Below are 21,186 nucleotides of genomic sequence, written 5' to 3' on the forward strand. Positions count from 1 at the left end.
TCTGCAAAGCTAACTTTTCAATCTAGCTCTGTCAAAGAATTTATCCTTGCAGCTACTTGCAGGTTCATGGATCACGGCCATTACTGGGAAACCCATTGCAATACAGCACCTCCGTTAGGCAAGCTCTACCCCCAAAGGTGATGTGAAGCATAATAAATAAATTCACTCTCCTGTTTCTCAAAAGATTCTCTTCATTACGCTGCTGATTCTGGCTGATCTGCCGTGTGGCTACATAAGACACAGGTTTGTCTGTGTTGATTTTCATCTGCAGATCGTTTTAGCTCTCGCGTATTTTGGACTCCTCTTGTGCGCTTGACACGGTTTGTTGCCTCTGGATATACAGCAGAAGAGAGGAAGCCTCTGAAGCCAGTTGTTTTTCATTTGAACTTTCTAGGTCCCCTCTTACTATGAGTCTGACAGGCAAAGGCAACTTCTGGCTGAGATATTTCATAAACTTTTTGCTGATTTCTTCACAGGTGTCATAAGACAACATCTGTGTAGAGCTCATTTGTTGGACCTGCAGCTGGACTGGTTAGTAAAGGAAGACAGAAGAAGATCTGTCCAGGTAGAAAGTGAGTTTAATTGCTTGCTGTGGGTCAGTACCATCCTCAGTTACTCGTATAAATCTAAACTAAAGTTTGAACAAGACAGAGCAGAACATGTCCTCATTTCATTGGCAAGCTTTGGTGATACATTGAGRTGAATTAATTCTGATATCATCCTCAGAGTTACAGGGAATCATGCTAACCTATCCTGCTGCCCACAGGCTGTCTCCACACTGGAGACCGGAGGAGCCACAGGGTGCCTCCAAGCGCCCTGCAGTCCACATTGCAGCACGCTTGGAGTCATGGTATTTACATTCAGCTCTGCTGTCTTGATGCCAAAGCAGTAAGTCAGAGGGATGATAAAAAAGAGTCAGGCGTTCGAAGGACTGACTGGGATAGAAGGCTAAAATTGCTCAACGTGTATCATTTGCCTTAAGGCCAAGTTGGGAAGATACAGCCATGAAGGGAAGAACGAAGAAGGATCTGAGCACGAGGGAGGGACAGGGTGTCTGTGGGAGCCACGGAGGAGCCAGTGCAGCCAGGGAATAAAGTGAGCCTCAGGAGAGCTGGAGTTCTACCCCCAGCACCGAAACAGACTGCCTGAATAATCTCAGGCGAGTTACTTCCTTTATTTGGCTGCCACTTTTCTTGCACATTGTGAGAAACTTGACTTCTTGCTGCTGCTAAACCTTTTTTAGGTGGAGTCCTGAGGCTGCTTGGTTCTCAGAGAACATAAAAGTTGTTGGCTACGGCTGCACGTTCTCTCGGAGGGGTTTCTCTTGAAATTCTCCTAATATAAGTTATTTAAGAGTCTTTCCTCTGTGTATATTAATTACCCTCTATGCTGAAAAAAAAAGAAAAGCAGTTCTGATGATAATACATCTGTGAGATACTCTGAATTCTGTGGATTAAAAAGTATTTCTATATGCTACCACCCTGTTTAAAAATTATGGAATGTTTAAAATTATGGTCCCAAATTGTGTCATAGACAGCAAAAACAAGGCACTGAAGTAAATCATGTACTTAGATACATTGCTGTTAAATATAAGAGTGCAACTCTTGTTGGAACTACATAGCCAGGGTGGTAGTAGGTCACTGAAATATTGGAAGTTAAGTATCAGGTGAACATGTTGACTTGTGAGATCCAGTAGCTGAAGATGATCTCCCTAACGAGGTTTTGATGCTGGAGAGCAGTGGTTAGTGCACTTGCGATTACAATGGTAGAAAACAATCCTSTCATGTGCAAGGGCAATGGAAATGAAAGGAGTCCTCTCCTGTACAATTGCTAAGACCCTTGCTAAGGCGTAGAGAAGGAGAGCAAATGCAAAACACTTCCCACACTTCCTCGCAGACCTGTGCTTCAGTGCACAATGTGCATAGCTGTTGAACTCTGGCTAGYTGGCATCCCCATGCTTTTGTGAAATAAGCATTTGAAAAATGAGATGGAGGAGGAATACAGGAGCATGTGCATTATTCAAGCYGTTACAGTACTCAGAGAGCATTAAAAAAAAAAATCCTCGAGAATATCTCAGAGCACTGCTAAGGTTAATTGGCTGCTTGAAGCTGTCACTACAGACTTTCCAGAAAAGAATGATTTTTATGGGCTGAAATTGGCAGTTGCATGTCACCTGTCTGTGCRACTATCACAAGAGCACTGTTCTCTATCAAAGACGAATTTTCTGAGGTGACTGAAACGGCACAGAACTGGCTAATGCGCATGTTTATAGCATGGCTGTGTGGGACTGACCTGCTGTTTAAAGGTGTCTTGAACCAGGAGAGCAAGGTTGTAGGAGAGATTTTCCACCAGGCTAAACACTTTGGGAGCAGGCACATTCCAAATACTTTTCCATCACTGTAGATGGACAGAGTAGTCATAGATGGTCACCRATATGTCCAAATATTAAATGYATGTCTAGTTATTTCATAGTYGGATAGCGCTCAAGTCTGTAGTTCAGGAAAAAAAAAATCCAAATCCAAAATAATAGCAATGTGSAAATKAGATGCCAGCACTACAGATCCAGCTGATCCTTACCTCAGTTTTGCACCACGTGTTCTACTGTATCAGACATCTAGAGACATATTTATGTGATAATAATATGTTACAGCTGAGCCTCTTAATGGGAAGTTGAAGTGTCATGCTTAGCTATAAGTAGAAGGTATCAGGGCATCTAAAAATACCAGTCTGATTATTTCAATGATTCAGTAGTTTCTGAAATGACTTGCACACTCCAAGAACAGTCTCCAGAGCCCCTGCTCTAAAAGTCAATGTCCTTGTGATTAATGTTCTGTATGAACGGCTGGATATGTATCTGAGTTGCAAGTTTATCTAAGGGATTCATTAAAAAKCTAGCATTTGCAAACCTCACCAGGTCAAGCAATTAAGTGTTCTCCGAAAGTCTRGTAGACGTATGCTTATATCCGTGCTTGCTGTGTGTGTACAAACAAAGACCAGCTAGGTGAGGCTATCTGCATTTCCATTTGAAAGCCAGAGACTGTCTTTGAGCTGCAGGTTTTCCTTTGTTCCCAGTTCTTCTGATCACCATATTAATCCTGTYTACAGCAATCTCAATACAAACTGATTTTGGAGAGGAGAGAGGAGTAGCCAGTTTCAGGACAACTGCACTTAAAGTCTATTCACACTATTGAGAAGTAGGTGAGTCCATAGAGCTTTCAGTAAAGCTTGTTTTTCCAGCAGCTCTGTATGCGACTGTTCTGTATACTCCATACATTTTTATGCTGTCTATGCAAACAGYGAGTTGAGTGTTCAGACAGAGAAGGGGAATTTGTATTCAGAAGCTCTGGGACCCTTCACTTAATTTAAACTTACCCTATAATCCCTGTTGGATCACCAGCGGGGCTGAAGCCAGAGGCTTTCAGCATGGAGTGCTTAAACTAATACAAATGCTGCAGACTGGTGGTGTTGTCCTGGGGACTGATGTAGTCTCTGGAATATCTCAGACTGATAGTCCAGTGCCTCAGTGCCTTTTCATCAGCAATAAACTTGCAATAGGAGAAAGTCTGTCAAAATTATTTCTGTGTCTCTCAATGGCTCGTCCCGCTAAAAATATTASGAAGTGTAACAAAGTGAAGTTAGAAATCACTAGTCGCCTAAATTATACAACAAATGTAGTTTTATTAAAATCCCATGCATATCCCAGGGCTGACTCTTGTCATGCTCAGCATGCAGCTAGAGCTAAGGAAATGGGATGAGGCTCACTGAAGGAAACAGAAAGGCAGCAACGGGAGAGAAGAGAAGAATGAATGAAATGCCAATCTTTCCTAAGGACTGGAATAGAGAGCAATAAGTTTAGGTGTGTCTGCTACCATTTAATCTGGAGATACAATTTCTTTTKGGTTTCTTGGTGTCCAGATGAGAATGAATAGTGTAAATGATTAACTCGAGTAATATAGACTGGATCACTAATCAGTTAACTAAACTGTTTTAATCTTGTTTCAAAGAGTAGATCACTTTGGGAAGGTTTTTAGCTATTTGGCCAGGCTTGGTGTAGTGCTGGTACACTTGCATATGATTTTTTTTCAAAACACCCTGTTTGTCTGTTTGGTGTAGTTTTTCTTGTTTAATATATAGGAGTAGAAAATAGAAACCACAGACAAAATTCTACTCTTGGTCACACTGCATAAATAAATCAATTGGGAAGTAGGGATGGTCTGTAGGGGATTTAGAGTGGACTCTGTGATTCTCTGTAGTTCTTTAAATTCAGCCAATCTATTAATGCTTGGTAACTATTTGATCCCATGAAATGGCAAGTTATGATGCACATACATAAACAATCTTTTTTTTCTGTACTGCTATTTATTGCTCCTTCCTCCTCCTTAACTGTCAGCCTCTGCAGAGTGCAGAAGTAGCTTGCCTAAGGCTACAGATATAATCGGTTACAGAGCTGTAATTAGGAGTCGTAGCCTGATGGTCATTCTTTGRTGTCTCTTATCTTGAATTATCTGACTGAGATACCATCTGAGCTGTTCTCCAGAAAATTCAGGTCAACATTTTCAACTCTAAGAAATTTAGGAAACTTGATATCTAATCTCTGTTCTTTTTGTATTTAAGTCCATCTTTTATCAAACAGACACCAAGAAGCTATCTCAAACTGTGACCATTCAAGACCAGAAACACACTAGAGTGTCTGATTAAAAAAAGATCTAATTATCTTAAAGAAATGTCCTTTCAAATTCTACTTCATTGCATGTTTTAAAATATTTGTATGAAGTATACAATGAAGCCCCAGGCACRTTCTGCTATGAGCCATGTAGCTATTCCTTTAACTTGGCATTTGTAGACACTTCACATCTTAGATATTCATGGAAAAGATGTCTTTCTACTGCATTTCAAGAAAAGACTACATTGGTTTTTGAGGGTAAAATGCTAACATGTCATTTACAGGAATCTTCCAGAAACTTTCAGCAAGGCAAAAAAGTACTGAATCTCTCTCCAACCTCTCTTCAAATTTTCTGTGATTTTTTTTTCCTTTTGCATTACCATGTGTATTATAGAGAAAGACTGAAAACTATTAGGTGTATTAATTCYTGCTACTCTACTTCCCAGCTTCAAGCAATGTTCTCGGTGTGCACATTTTATGAGTTTTTGTACCCTTTGGGCTGTTTTAAGGGGAAGCACTGTTCTCCCAAACTTGACTTCCCAAAACTCCCTTTTCTTTCCTTTTCAAGGTACCTGAAACTGAAAATGCTTCTGCTCTGTGTGTGCTGCTGCACACACCATGGCCTCTCTGCCTCTTCGTGCAGTGCAGTTGAGCAGYAGTGAATTGTGGAGCAGAAAGAACAGGTAACAGTTGTAAAATATTTCTTGCACGCTTTCCTATTATTAACATGAACTACAAGAAAAGTTACCATGACAAGGAAGATTCAAGTTTAGGGGGTGAAAAGGAGAGGGAAAACATATTAAAAACAACTCAAGCTGATTTGACCTACTGCTTATTTGCTCAACRTTCAACATAGGAAAATTGAAAGTACTAAAAGATTTTGTATCATATTTACACAAAGGATTTTCCTTTTGTAGGGAGCTTGTTTTCATATATAAATGCTGATCTGTCCAGCATGCCAAGATAGAGGACTCTTGGACTGAGCAGAGATGCTTACAAGGGCGCCCAGACCAAWACTGGTGCAGGCTTTCAGCCCCAGACATGTGTGCCGCTAGTTGTGTCTAGCAGATGCGGAAATCTTGCTCTCTGTGTAGGTATTTTGACAGAGCTTTGTTGTGCAAAGCTGGAGAGAGACATCTGAAAACAAAGTGCACCCCGGGGAAGCTCGCGCTGGCTGCCGAGCCACTGGAGATGAGCTGGCAGGGTGCCAGCCCCGAGAAGAACGAGACAGAAAATGAGTTCTGACAGGTTAGATGTGATACTGCMGAGCCAACTGCGCTAGGTATCAGCCTCGGTATTGGCATGCAGAGGGATTTCGGCTGCAAGGGCCTGTGCGGGCAGAAATACTCGTTCCACTGCAGGATGGGAGCAACAACCTCCTTGAGCACTGAGGTTTCCTTAGAGGTTGAATCCAGGAGGAGGTGACACAGGTGCTCTCTTGAAGCTGAGATTAACCATCAGAGCCTCCGTGGAGTCTGATAGCATAAACGGACACGGACCAGCTCACAGGCAGTGTGCCAGGACCCTAGCTTTCTCTATTGGCACTGCAAGTTGCAAGTCTAGCTCATTTGGAAAAATAGCCTCAATTTGCATCAGTTCTCAAATCCTGCCAAGTGGATACTCCTGGCTTTGGGTGTGTGAGATGTTTGCTCCCCGAATAAACTGGATAGTGAAAAAGGGGCTGAAATGACACTGCTGATCTCTGAGAGGGCTCAAGATGAGAACACGCAAACACAGCAGTGGGTGTGGGTGCAAGCGCACTGCTCAGTGAGTGTTTGGACAGAGGATTACAGTAGAGCTAATGTTATAAATATGGGCAAAGTGTGTTGGCAGAGCTGTGTTTTGAGAGGGGTTGTCCATAACTGGAATAATAAAAGCAAGATGTAAGGAAATGATTCTGCCTGACTGTCAGCAAAATACCTGTCAGCTTTTTCATGTACACTAGATTATTTACTTAAACAATAAATCTGCTGGTAAACTTATAACAAACCTGCTCCAGTGGAAAATTGAGCCCTAATTACTGTGCTAGTGTTTTTTCTYACTTAGAACTTAAGAAAATGAAGTAGGAGAAACAGATTTTTTCCCAAGTCCCTTCCAAAATTGAGAAGAATTTGAATATGTGCCCAATTTCAGCTTGGTTCCAAGCAAAGAAGTGGTTAGATAGCTAAGTGTGGTGGTTGTATGTGGTCCTCTCCAAAACAAGGGCTCACGTGCAGGTGGAAATGCTGCAGGGCCTGATTTATGGGTCCAATATGAGCATAGCCTCAGTGACTGACTTTTAGCAAAGAATATGTGGAGGGAAAGCAGCAGTAAGAAAATGTTTCAGTCCTTTTCCTGAGGAGTTCTGCCGACAGCCARGCTAGGGAAAGAAACAAAAAGATTGGATTTGGTAATGCAAAGGAGGAGTGCTTGCTGACTGAAATATGTGCAAACACGTTACTCTCAAAGGAGATGTAAGGGACAACGGGTGATTTCCCTGTGCTAGCTTGCAGGAGAGAGAAAAGAAGTGAGAAAGGCAACCTGCTGCTACACTGCACCAATGCAGCTTATAGTCCAAGTCTTGATATATTAAGATTTAGGTAAAGGATTAGGAACCTTACTTAACTGCTTCTACCATGTTCAACCTTTTGCCCATTGCCTTGAACTTGAGCTTCACAAAGTTTATTTGACTCTTCCCAAGAGAAATCCAAGCTCTGGTGGAGTTTGGTGACATCGCCTGTAGGTGCGTCTTGTGCCTCCCKTTGCTTTGAGAAGTGCTGTGAAGACAGATTTGGTTCATGTTCACCATTCCTGGAGTTGTCGGGTTATTCATGCCGGCTTCAAGCCTCGAAATACTTCAGAAGTTCTTATGCATCTTTCTCTCAACACTCACTTTTTCTACATGGATTAATCAACTTTTTCTAAGTTGATGGGTAATTTGACTGAGGCCAGTCAATATTTGCATGGAAACCAAGAGTTATTCACATATCAGAATTCCKAACTGAGAAAAGTGCCCTTTGCTTCTTCCTCATTCTAGAAAACACATCACATCTCTATGACTGTCCCTGTGAAAACAGATTCGTGCAGGCTCGTACATTCCTTGCCATCAGATTCAAACGCTCAGGGGAAATGGATACACAGAATTATGTTTCCGTTATAAATTTTGGGTATATATGCAGAAAAAGCAACCCTGCAGATAAATCTTGAAATTAGTCTTTCAGCATGTAAATGTTATTCATGACGCAAGTAAAGCAGGTGACGTAATGAGGCAGTTAGCTAAGAGGATATCTGAGGTGCCAACAGTCTTTCAAGACCAGAAAACAGCAGCAACAAAACATGAATATGGGCTTTTTCTTTAAAAGAAGATTCTTTGAAAATTGTTATTGTTTTCTTTGAAAACTGTCATCTGTCCAGGACTTTCTTGGCAGTCCTAAGAACACGTTGCAGCCTATTCTGAAGTCCCATTAGGTTTTCAGGTAAAGGAAACTTTATTTTCTGTGTGAGTCCAAAGAGATTTTCCTGGCTTTTTAAAGCTGTTTTCCTCTGAGAAAATATATTCAATTATCATCCTCCCTCAGAAGATGTCATTGTATTTTATATTAAAAAAACCAAGCCTTGCAGTGCCCTGTGTAAAGAAGATGATCCTTATCTTACAGATTGAGAATGGGAAGGAGAAGTAATAAAAGTCAAAGTGATTTACCAGAACTAATGAAGAGAATCAGTGATAGAGTTGAGATTAGCACCTTAATCTACTTCCTTGTCTATACCCAACTGTAAATCTAGGTCAGCTCTTGCTGCACTGAAACTGGATCACTGAAAGCAGTGGCAATGAACTTCAGATAGAAAAAGAATTTTCCCCAAATATGCCTGAAATAGTAATATAGAAGCTTGTATATATAGGACCTTGTATAGAAGCTCCTTTTGCTGTATGTCCAGGACAGGCTGTCACTAGTTAACACACTATATTAGGATTTCTCCATGACATTTTTCTTAATATAATTTTCATCACACAACTTGGATTATATTGAATTAAGAAGGCACATTACAAAGACTCAGAATAAGGGAAAAAAAATCAGGTCATTTCTACTGGCTTTTGGCTGATGCTAACCATCTTTGTGATCATCTAAATTTGAAGGCCTTACAAAGATTGCTGCATTAAAGGTAAAGGGGAAGAAGGCCCTCTATTCCCTGATCTTGGTCACGTAGTTCAAAATGCAGTTGCAGCAAGACATCTAGCTAGAGACCAGAAACAGAGTTTATGCCTACAGACTGGGAGAGTCTGATCTGGAGAGCAGTGATCAAAGATGGATTTAAAGACCATCACAGAAAGCAACTTTAATACATKCTCTTGGCACACAGTCGCGAGAAAAGCCTTCAGCATGATATATCTAAGGGCACAGAAAGGTTCATGAGCGCAGGGAGGAAGGCAATGGTGCTGTGGGATTCAGGCTCTGCCCCTCTGGAGAGGGCAGAATTTTCGGCTGCTCCCTAAAGCCCCCTCGCCAGGCAGAGCAGGCAGGCTGGATAGGCGTCAARTGTACAGGAAAGAAGGCAAAATGGGAAAAACCAGAGGAACTCCCTCTAGTTTTGACACCTTGTAGAGAAGCAGCAGGTCTACTCTGTGTATTTCATCACAGTAGATTTTCTTTAAAACTTACCTTAATTTTCCATCTATCTTATCCATGAACTTTGTAGAGATTATCATCAGTAGTTATAGATTCAGATGCCATGAAAATAATAGGCTAATAGTGTCACAGCAAGAACTGTTTTATTGATGGGCATTATGATACCAGTGACTACTTGTGCATCTAGGGTTTGGCATCGCCAACAGAAGAACAAAAAGCTGAGTCCGACATCAGTGTTCGGATAGAAATCCTAAACATGACACTGAGGAGAGGACAGAAGGACTGTGGCAGTATATAGAGGAAAAAAAAATGTATATAAATTGCAGAACAGCAGTTGGAGACACTGAGAGGAAGCAGTAGATTTGTAGAGGCAAGAGAAGAGGGGTGAAGATAGGAGGCAGAAAAGCAGAAGCAGAAGGAAAGTGTCTGCAAAGGAAAAAGCAGAGGGAGTTTTGGGTATAATAAAAGCCAGGAAAGCCCGGGAGAGCTCTGTCAGTATGGGGAGAAGAAGGAGTTAACAGTACTCGCTGCAGCGGTCCCTCTGCTATTAGCCTCTCCTGTGCCCCAGCCCCGCTGCCAGCCTTCAAAATACACAGAGAAAATTCCAGTTCAGCCTCCTGCGATTTAGTTTTTTCCCCGTGGCTTTGCTTCTGGTTCTGAATTCTCCAGGGGGATCAGAGGGGAGCAAAGGGCTTAAGAGACTTCCTTATGTATAAAAATTTTTTTTCTCTGTACTGAAATACATGGTCTCTTCCAGCATTAGCCTGAAGCCTCATTTACTAGAAAAAAACTTTGTATTTAATCCACAGATGTATTAGGGAAAGAGCACAGCAGGAAAGTAGTTAGACTGTTGAGTAGAAAACAGTCTTGCTAATAAACCTCTTGTTCTCATTAACAGTCCCAAGATGCTAAACACTTTTTGTTTTAATAAAAAGAAATTGGGGTTTTCGGATGATACTCGTTTGGTTTTCTTAAATTAATGCCTTGCACTGTGGTTCAATGGCAAGAAACTGGGCATTTCAGACAGAATTGCACAGTTCATGTATATAAATCATCCTTCTGCCTGACATATACGATCAGAAAGAAAACGAAAACTTGTTTTTTTGTTTTTAGTCTATCTTTGTTGTCTGATATGTCTCAGTATGGCATAAATAAAAGGAGGACAAGGCCCTGGAGGCTGTATTTCACTCATTTCATCTCATCAGTCCCTGTTTTAGTGTATGTCTGTCTAGAGCCAAATTTCAGTTTGCTCTTTATGCCTGTTTGTCTTTTTTTTTTTTTTTTTGGTTTTTTTTTTTTTTTTTTTTTTTTTTTTTTTTTTTTTTTTTTTATGAACTTATCTCAGTGACTACTTGTGCTTTGCTTAGAAGCTGAGAAACATCAACATGGTGGTACCTCGTTCTGAGCTGTCAAGAAAGGGCTGACGCGTAGAGGGTGATAATAACCTCCAGGAGAGAGGTGAACTTGGGGGGCAGTGCACATTATCAGCATTAGTAAAGCCCTGGCAAGCTTATTTGTGAAGATCTGAAATTTCTCTGGATATTTCTGCCCTCCACAACGACACGGAAAAGTAAGTGTACAAGTCAGGATTGAAACTTGGGATATGCTGATCCCCAGATCTCAGTTTACACCTTTTCTTTTCATTCTTCTTTCCCAATCCATGTTGGATGTATCTACAAAACAGGGAAGATTGTTCAAGCATTTTGCAGGTAAAGGTTTGGATGAGGTTACTGAATTTGTAAGTAAGCCTTAATTGCCTTGAGCAGCCCCACCTGGGACCTGCTCCCTCAACCATCCCCGTGGCCCAGGAGCCAATATCAGCTCAGCCTGGGGCACCAGCTCCCTTCCTAATCCATGGTAGAGCAGTGCCTGCCCCAGCCCTGCTCCCAAATAATGGTTTGTATCTCCTGGGCTGACCTTGGTCCTGGCTTGTTACCCTGTTCTTTCCCTGGTGATGGCTGGGCTGTGGATTGGACCCACAGCGGTCGCGACACTGCTGGCCTGGCTCAGGACCCATGGGCTCATCCAGGGCTCCTGGCTGCCCTGTGCCTGGAAAACAGCCTCTGTTCCTCAGCAAATTTACCTGCTTTCCCTGTTTTTAGCACCAGGTAGATTCATTCTGTGGCCTCTTCTTCTCACCTGGCTGGTTTCTCTACCTGCTTAACAAATTGCTAAGTGTATGTAAATCCCTGGACTAAGCTAAACAAGTAGACTGGCAGGTGTATAGAAGGAATACGTAGGAACTGCCTGTGTTCCCTTGCAYAGTATCATATGAAAATTCATTGGTTTCTTTTCACATTAATCAGTATGTGTTTGTGAGTGTTATTAGTAATAATTCTCATTTTAAGAGCAATCGTTGTCTGTTGTGGTTCTCACGTGAACCAGTATAGCCAGTAGCAAATTTTATTAATTTTGTGCCATAAACTGAATACTTTCTAAATGTATTATCAAAGCATGCCCTGTCTTCTTGTGATATTAGCCCTTACATAAGGTAATTTAGAATGAAGTTGAGACTAAGGACAAAGACCTTGCATGCTTTTATAGCACTTCTAAGGGTAAATCTTGGTTTTACTGGAATGGATGGGAATAATTTCCTTTGAGTACCCAGTTCTTGAATGATTTTCATATTTTCCTGTTGCATCCATAGGATTAAAAGAGCAATAACATTGGCAAAAAAATTTAGCACTTTTCTGGCAGGAAAATGAATTAGCTGGCCACTTTTGCACATTCATACAGACAGTGCGTGCTACTCGCAGGTAGCACCAGAAGCTACTTATTGAGWCTGTGGAAGGCCATGGTTCTGGTTCCTTTAGGCAGCTTTGGCCATAGGAAGATGGGAATTGCTTCAGCGGAGCTGATCTTAGTTTCATCTAGTCTTAGATGAAATCTATACTTTTTAGCTAGAACTCTAAACTTATTAGCTAGTCTTAATTTCATCCTAAAATGCTTAAGAGGAGTTATAATTTTCTTGAGACCCTGATGAGGTAGATCACCCTGTCTTTTACACACTATTTTTTGACATGATCAAATGCTTTCTGAGGTGGCTAATTATTCCTTAGGGAAAAATGTATGAAATTCCTGTACCATCTGATACAAATAAAGGGTCTGTAAGTTCTTCCTGACTCATTTGCAATCAGTTTATCTGTTTCTGAGCTGAGACCTGATTCATCTTCTCAGGATTATGGCTTCTTTAAGGCCCTCTTCTTCTTGTCATCTTTCCACTAAAATGAGTTGCTGTTCAGGAGAACAGCAATGAAGCCACTTCATTTATAAGCCTTTTCAGAAGCCTTTTTTCAGAGCCTTCTGTCAGGTTGTTTGCTCTACAGTTATTTTCATTGCCAATTTGATTGGCTCAGCCCTTCATACTTTTCTTGCTTTCCCTGAAGATGTAGCTCTGAAGCGTGCATCTCCACAATGTGAGCTGTGATGCAGATAAATCAGTCTGCTTCTTCGCAGCATCTCTGTTTTGCTTAGTTGCTCTCTTTCTTTTTTGGCTGTCTGTGGAGCTGGTTGCTCCTCAAGCTCTGAAAACTTTACACGAGGACTTTCGGCACCCAGCTAGCTAGATTAGGTTTTCTTGATTGGATCATCTATCTTGTAAAAGACATAATCATCTCTTTTTTTACCGCTCCAAGCAGGCTACTTATAAGCTGGTCTTCGTGGAAACAGGTATGGTAGTCTTAACTTCAACCCTCRGGAGAATTTTCTTCTGAAAAGTGTAACCAGCCCAAACTTTCTTCTGAAGACGTGACTGTTTGAGACTGTGCAACTTCTGAGGGCAAGTTAGCACTCTTTAGTAYGATTAAAATTGACTTAATTGGTCTGCTGCTCAATAATAACCCATTCTATTTGTTGGACAGCTTCTGTCTTGCAGGGCTTTGSCATAAAGACTTTGGCACAAGAAAGGCGCACACAGCTACACTTAAGTAGTTTAGGAAGGAGATTTCTCTGAGGAGACATAACCAGATGCTCTGACTGTTTTCAAGGTAACCTAGTATACATCCCTTCCTGTGTTAACTCCATTCCTGTGGGATAACATAAATCCATTTCATATGGTGATAGGACAGAGAGTGATGACTTGGAGCTGAGGGAGCAAACATTCAAGCTAAAGTCAGTAAAATTACTCGAGAGTTCTAAAAGTGAGCACCAAAAAAAGTGTAAAATGATAGAGGGCTGAAGTACCATTTCTTAATGGGTTGCCATAACCCACAAAATGTTATTTAGAACAAATTTAGCATATCAGATAGAGCATTAAGGTTTTAGAGAGCCAACTTTGTGTAGTTGTTGAGGTGAAAAAGTATTACCTTCACTTGCAGCGTTGGTGAGGTTGCACTGAACTGACAAACAGAAGATTGGGATTTGTTTAAACAACTGTTTTGTCACTGCAGCAAGTGTTGCTAGGATTAGCATTATTTTGATTGCTATTAGATGGCCAGGGAATGTGTTGGATTGGAGCCAAATTCCGAAGAGTGTAAACAGAGGGAACACAGGTTTGATTTTTATTTCTGGAAACAAATAAAGCCAGCTACAGACCAGAGTTTATTTTCTGAATAAATAAACTTCAGAATGAGTTTAGTTAATTACCATCCAACAAAGCAGCYATCAGATTAATGTTATTTATGGGTCAGCAACAAGGTCTGTGTAAAGAATTTAAAATAAATGCTAATGTTGTGAGGCCAAGAACTCAGAAATTAGGAAACATACCTCAGAAGTGTTAGTTTCTTGCATATATACAGTAGCGTAGTAGACTGCCAGCTCAAGCCAACAGATCTCCATCTGTTGGTCGATCACAACTGAGAGTAACTAGTTGTGGATAAAACACCTTACCTACAAGTACAGATGACCAAAACTGAAGTTCTTTTCCTTTTCTGCAGGCTTTTCACTTCTGCATTCCTGTTGAGACGGAGCAGAAATGTCTACAAAGCATTTTAAAGGTCATATTTGTGCATCCTATTTGTACCCATCTCTGTCTCTTGGCTTGAAAGGGGAAATGATGGTTGTTTGTTTTGCTTACTGTCTTTAGTCACTTTGATTTCTGGGTTCTGTTCTGCTAATTTAACCTTCTGGGGTGCCCTTAATTAGCGGAGTATTCCTGTTTTTAAAAAGATAGGGAAACGGTTATCTGTGGCTTATTCTAAAGTGTCTTTTGTATTAAGCTTATTTTCTGAAAGCTTAAATATTTCAGTGACATTATTTTAAAATACATATCATTATATGTATCGCTGACAGCATGAATTAATACAAAAGATTTCAGGCTATTTTGTCTTTATAGTAAAAGAATAAATAAAGGATACTCAAGGAATTGAGAGGATTTTTTGTATGGATATAAAGTCTTTTGGAAATTTAAAGCATTTCCAGCTTACTTGGTTCTCTTGCTGAGCAGAACTAAAAGCAATTTGTTCTCTAATACCTTATTTAGGTGTCTATTTACCAATGAGAATTCTGTTGTTGCCTAGATATATAGCTAAAACAAGACTCAGTCTATCATGATTTCCTATCCTGAAGCAACTTTGCACCAAGAAAATCTTATATATTCCAATATACCAGCGTAAAAATGACCCAATAAATCAAATCAAAGGAAAGGACTTCAGTTTATTCTTCATTTAGATGGAAGGTTAAAACTGTCCAGGTAAATCTAGCTCTGCYGTCCTGAAGCTAAAGTAATGTGCCATGAAATAAACTTAAATGATCAGTTTTGTCCTGAAGGTTGTACTTAACGTACCGCTCACGTGTAATTGCTCTCTTCTGCAGGGTATGGTCAACTCCATAGTTAAAGGCCATCCTGAAAGSATGAAGCTTCAAGTCCGCTGTTTCGGTAGGCAGCACAGGTGGAAAGGGAATGGAAAGATGAAAATGCTCCGTTCGTAACGTGGAAAACCTGAACGCGGTCATACTGGCCTAGTGCCTGAGAAGGCAAGAGGTGAAACRGGCTATAAATGCAAAGGAAAACTAAACACATATTGTGCGTGATCAAAAGAAATGAAGTGATTTAGCAAATTGCTGGCTGAGCTGCAGTCACAGACCATGGCCATATTCTCAGTCTACCCCAGAGACAAGATAAAATCCATTTCATACATGCAATAGGCTAGGGGTGAATATACAGTTCATTACAGAAGTTAGCAGACAGGTGCCGATTTGGAGAAATAGTTTCAYTTTCAGCTGTGTCTCTGTACCTTAAGTTGATGAACAACTGTAAAATATAAAGTAACCACTATTAGCAATAGGAAGAAGAATCAGGTTATTGATTTCTTTTTTTCCCCCCTAGTACCCTAAACTCTTAGTTTTGTGAGATCCTGTGGAAAGATAAAATATGTCTTTATCAACAGTGTGTGTGTGGGGGGGGTGGCTGAGTTTTACGTCTGTCTGGTTAAGCCGATACGGACTCAGGTTTTACTGTCTGCCATCAAAGGCACTGAAGAAGCTGCAGGATGCCTCAGCRTATCCTGCGTTCGTAGCTTTACTAAAGCCAGCGGCGCGACGCGGCGCTCCTTCCTGTCCGAGGCTCCCCGGAGCCTGGCTGCTCCTTTCGGAGACCTTCACCGGGCTTCGCCTGCCACGTAGAGCCAGCAGCGGGGAGCGTGGCGTCTTGTGACTGCACTTACGTTTAACATCTGACTGAGCCCTACACTTCCCCACTGGAACAAGTGAGGTCCTAGTGCACACTTAGATTATTTTTTTTAAAAAAAAAAAAAACTTTGCACAGTTATTAATGGCTACACTATAGAAGATGGCAGCTATTGTATTTAATTTGAATACAGTGCTGATTTCTCTCAAGGAGTCTTTGTCCTCTTACTAAGAGGGAATGGGAAAAATACTGTACTGGAGCCATCCCACGATAATTTCACTATTTCCTACACAGTTATTTCTTTTTTTCCTGAAAAGGGCTGCATATCTTAATTATCTTTTGGCAAACCATCGTTATTTTTCCAGTTTATCATTTTTTATGTTTGAAACTAGAACTATTTGCTCCCTATCCTTTCAGCTGCTTCTATCTTGATATGTTTTAGGGTTGCTTGCAAAGACTAAAAAAAGACACTGACCTTTCCTTTAAGGAAGGGAAAAAAAAAAAAAAAAAAAGAGTGGGGAGATACATCCCAGACATTTTTTCTTCCTCTCAGGCAGTTGCACGCATTTTACTATTAGTATCTGGTCATTGTGAACAAGCACAACGGGGAAGCTCATTCATTTTCATTTCAATGAAAATAAGAAGAGTGACAAAATAAATATACTCCAAAGCAGTTTTTTTCCCCCTAATTAGGTTACTTTTATCCAGCCTGCTCGGGACGCTTACCTGGGAATCATTCTCTTTTTATGGTTCAAGCAGTCCTCTGGACAACTAATTTAAAGTTCTTGAACATTCCCTGGTTCGTCATTCATGTCTCCTTTGGTGACACTTTTCATCCCCATATGGAACAAGTCGAGATTTTACTTTCCTAGAGAACAAAGCTAACAGACTAGATCAATCTATTGCAGTTTGCATGTGTTAAACAGGTAAATGTGCATYCTAAGACTGCAGGAGAACTGCTAGGTTGGAGAGAAGGTACAGCTAGGCGGCCGCAGGGACACGGTGCTGCGCGGTCGCTGCTACGTGAGTAAAAGCGCTGGGATTTGGGAAGTCTGTTCTCAGTGGGGCAAATCTCAATTCTGGTTCCCCTGGTGCAGTGCCATGGAAACAGCAAAGCTGCAATAATCCCTTTTGTCCAGGCCTTTGAGCCCTGGCAGTAATTGGAAACCTTCATAGTTCACCCCTGTTGACTAAGACTTAGAAGAGCGTAGAAGAGCRGTATATCCATTAGTGGGCAATATTAGGGAGGTGGAGAGAGCAGGAAGGTACGGCACAAGTTAAAGGGGCTCCGTATTTGTTAGGCGGTGCAGATTTAGAGCTGTAGTGAGAGGAGGAAAGGTCTTCAGCGTTGGTTCTGCTGCTGCCCTGCTTGACGACTACTGAAGTTGCAAAGCTGGCTCCTTTTCTGTTCTCTGTCCCACCTCCGTTTTGCCTGTGCATAGCTGCACAATCCTTCCTCCCTAAGGCGACTCATATTAAGAGAGACTTAACTGTATAAAGTCTCTGAAAACAACTGGCAACCGTGACTCTGGGAGCGCCGTGTCCGAATCTCAGCTGGACGGGCCACCACGTTGTTCTGCTGTTAAGATAAGAGGGCCAAATATTTGTGCACGCTCCAACGAGGTGCGATACACATCCGTTGCGTGACTTCATTTTTCCTCCATCTGGAAAATGAGGCTAACGATGTTTGTTTCTCAAGTGATAGGGAAGAGCCGACTGAATGCACACGCAGCACCCTGACGTCTTCTGCACTGACGCTTGTCTCCGCGGCACTGAGAAAGAGGCAGGAATCAGTGGACTGAGGTTCCCCAAAGGACAAGCTGGGATCATCCCTGGTGCTGGTAGTTTTCTCCTGCTGTCCTCCCATCGCTTGCTCCTCATCTCTCCCAAAAACCTAGGCCAGACTGCCCTTTTCTTCACTGTAAATGCTGTTTCTTAGCAACTGTTTGGCACCAAACGTTTACCTGAACCTGCTCAACGTCTTGCTRAGCAGGGGTGCCCCAGCAAGGCAGCTTCCCCTGAGCTCCCCGGCCTCGCTCTGCTGCTCCTTGTGCCCCTTCTCTCCCAGGAAACAGCCTGTGTCCTAGAGGAGAGAAACCTTCCCCTCACCTTTTCCTTTCCCAACACATCTTCTTCCTAGGAAGTGTTAAAGAGGGACAGATGCTTTCATTCTGCTGCGGCTAGTTGTTCAATAGTGCACCTTAATTCATCATTAGCCAATTTTCAGGCTCTCAGGGGTGTTAGAAGTAAAACTCTGGAGTACTGGCCATCAGGCCASTGGGATCTGACTAGAGAGGAAGAAATAAACTGATGTGCAGTTTCTATAAATGAGGTGGCTGGTTTGTTCTGCTATTTTCTTGAGGCACTCTGCTAGGCAAGGTCTGGACAAGTCCCAWCGCGTTCAGAGTTAACAATAAGAGAATGATAAAAATGGTAATTTTTTAGCAAACGCATTCTGCTCTCTGTTTCGCTAGAGAAAAATATGTAGGAATCTGAGTGCAGTCAGCAGACTGATCCTAGATTTACATCCATGTAACAGAATTTCATCCAAAGAGACCGAAAAGAACTGATGTATCGCTTTTGTTCACTTGAATAGAGCTGTCCTGCTCTGTTCAGGAGAATATTTTAACCAGACCCCATATAATATTGCCTGTTCTGTATGACTAATTTCTACAGCAATACTAATTCAATTCTATAGCAATTTATTGACTTAGAGGGAATTAAATTGCTTGGCAGAATAATGGAAAGAAAAAAGACTCTAGCAGGAGGGTTAAGTATGGCAGATTTCATTGACCACAAGAGTACTAACTATAATATGGTGAAACAAAATTCCTACAAGAACAATAAATAAGGAGCTTAATATATCACRAGCAGGTACGAGATGCTTAATCTTTGGAAAGGCACTATGCTTTTGCCTGCTTGGGAATTAGACTCCATCTTGCCCAATATACAAATTGTTTCAGAGCCTCGAGCCATTAATTTGCAAATAACACAGAAAATAACGGTTATTATTACAGTGCTTCTGCTAATTTCACCTCCCTATCATTGCCATGCTAAATCAAAGAAAGAAATGTTAAAAAATGTAAATTCTTCTTAGGATGAAGGGGGGAGAGTGTTTGTGTGGGGTTTTTTTTAAGTATTCTAGATGTTGATAGACTCATATTAAGTGAAAACTGGGCTTAGCTCTTCTGTTCCCCTGCAGGTTATACAATTATTAAAATACAGAGATTATAATGGAACTAATTCAAATCTGTTCTGAGGACTGTAGAATAAAATATTCTAAATGACTCAGACTTGCTGAGTTTTTGAGGATCCTTTCAGAAATAAATTTCTAGGTGCCTGAATGAACCCAGTAAGACTAAGCAAYAGAAATACACTGCTTAAATAATGAACTAGTAATTTCAGCCTTTATATACTAGGAACAGACATTTTGGCCATTTACCTTCCTTAGCYGAGATGGAAACTGCCTTCCCTTAATTCACTTTTACTCTCTTGTGAAAGTTTATATGGAGCACTGGGGCGCTAACAAATCCCATACTTAAATGRTGAGACTGTAACAACACACTGGGTCAACAAATGTTTTGTTATTCATGAGAATAATTCTGAGTTCCGATTCYTAATCTGTCAAACTGGAGACCAAGGTCAAGAACTTACTGTCAGTGCAAGCAGACGTAATTGGTCTGGGAAGGTCAGATCTTCAGAAACGAGCCCAATATCACCTCGGAAGAGCAGAAGTCCTTTTGCATCACGCGTTTCTGGGGAACCTAGCCCCAAAAAGCACAGGTTATGCAGCCCTTCCAGGCAGACGATCCCGCAGAGCTGGGTCAGGAAAGGATTTCGGAATCGTCAAGAAAAATAACGAGACTTCCCGCTCCTCGCCTAGGCTGCTCTCCCCACYGAGCAGAGCGACCACCGACCATCCCCGCAGCAGAGCTGGGGTTTGACGTGGCACCTTTCGTCCACGGGCTCTGAAGTATTTGGCAGCAGTGACGTCTGAGAGGATGCCTGTGAGATGGTGACACCCCTGGACAATATTTCTCTCACGCAGGCAAAAACCAAAGAGGAGAGGGCTGAAGAGAGGGACTTYTGCATGACTGGGACAGGAGGCGTCTAGCTGACGCTGCACGTGACGGGGACGTTAACACGTGCTYTTGGCTATCTGGGGGCACGTGGCTGTGCATTTGTGGTAACTGTGCTTACATCTTTCGCAAACGTTTTTGTGTCTAAAATTTCAGAAGATGTTGTCCTAAGTCTTCTGTTCGAAGTTGCGGTGTGCCCACAGCTCGGCTAAAACCTGAATCTAGGAATCCCTGTGCCAAACAGGAATACATCTGCCTTTGATTTTGCCTGGTTTTCAGACCTGTGTTTGACCTGTGGTGGTTCTCATGTGACTTTTTTTTTTTTTTTTTTMAGTTGCGTGTTTTTTCCCGTTTCTGCTACACTCTCTTTGAATAGGTTGAAGTATGTTGTAATGGGGGAAAGGTCCAACCARTATATGCAGGTCACTTCTGTGATACCCTACATGCCCCCACAGAACACTGATTTTGTATAAAGCAAAGTGAAACACTAGAGYTTCTCTGTAGCTTAGAATGTTTTCAAAAGAAGAGCAATGGAAATGTGAAGTCATTTCCAAACCTGAAGGTTTGAGTCCAGTTTTGCTGGTGAGCTAATTTCTAATACAGCTTGGAAAGATCAATGTGGGTCCGGTTCTCCTTCCTAGTAGCCTTCTGTAGCTGCTGGCTCCTTAGTCATACATGTAGTTGAATATGACCCAGTGTCTTTCTGCTTCCATCAGAAGCTGAAAACACGTTTCAGTGCAGATGAAAATAGTGTTTCCATTCCACGTGCAGGCTCTGCTCTGGCGTGCCTGTGACSGGAAGCGAGAAGTGGGTTTCGCAGCCAGCTATCAGCTCATTCCATATAGGAAATGCATTTTTATGGTCAGGTAATATGTCAAATCKTGTTCTCAGGGTAATGGTAAATTGTAGGAGGACCATCAGTCTGGGATAGGCAAACTTGAAATGGTGCTAGGGTAGTATTCAGCTTTTTATTTATTTATTTTAAAAAGGGAAATTTAACRCTGGAGATCTAAACTAGCCTTGCAGTTTTGGATACTGCAACTCCGTTAACCAACAGGGTAGATTCACAATACCTTCAGAAAAKCAAATTTTCTTTGGTAGTTTCCTCTCAGTGTACTTCAGCCCTGAGCTGGAGGRAAATCGAATAGTGCAGAAGAAAGTGACTCTTAAGCTGTTCAGCCCATTCAACCCTTGACATCCCAAAGATAATACCAATAGCTAGTTACAAGGCTGTGTAATACTCATGTGTGAGTAGCACTGTAAGAAATGCCTGTT

The 21,186-nt window shown here is 41.5% G+C and overlaps 1 protein-coding gene across 7 annotated transcripts in view; it reads left to right on the forward strand.

The window, feature by feature from the left end:
• CUNH8orf48 (chromosome unknown C8orf48 homolog) overlaps nucleotides 1-15,192 on the forward strand; it is a 95,932-nt gene extending 80,740 nt beyond the window's left edge. Inside the window, exons 6-8 of one of the 7 annotated variants that reach the window (XM_085324215.1) lie at nucleotides 477-565; nucleotides 14,142-14,201; nucleotides 15,019-15,192. In XM_085324215.1, coding sequence (XP_085180341.1) covers nucleotides 477-565; nucleotides 14,142-14,201; nucleotides 15,019-15,135 — 266 coding nt within the window. In that variant the 3' untranslated portion in view covers nucleotides 15,136-15,192. Of the gene's footprint in view, nucleotides 1-476; nucleotides 573-982; nucleotides 1,033-3,105; nucleotides 3,199-13,127; nucleotides 13,254-14,141; nucleotides 14,258-15,018 lie in introns of those variants that run through there. The other 6 variants (XM_085324216.1, XM_085324219.1, XM_085324221.1 and 3 more) reach the window with 6 other exon arrangements.
• Nucleotides 15,193-21,186: the final 5,994 nt, after the last annotated feature.

Source organism: Rhea americana, unplaced genomic scaffold (assembly GCF_003343005.1).
Source record: "Rhea americana isolate MKP2758 unplaced genomic scaffold, rheAme1 scaffold_90, whole genome shotgun sequence".
Lineage (NCBI taxonomy): Eukaryota > Metazoa > Chordata > Aves > Rheiformes > Rheidae > Rhea > Rhea americana.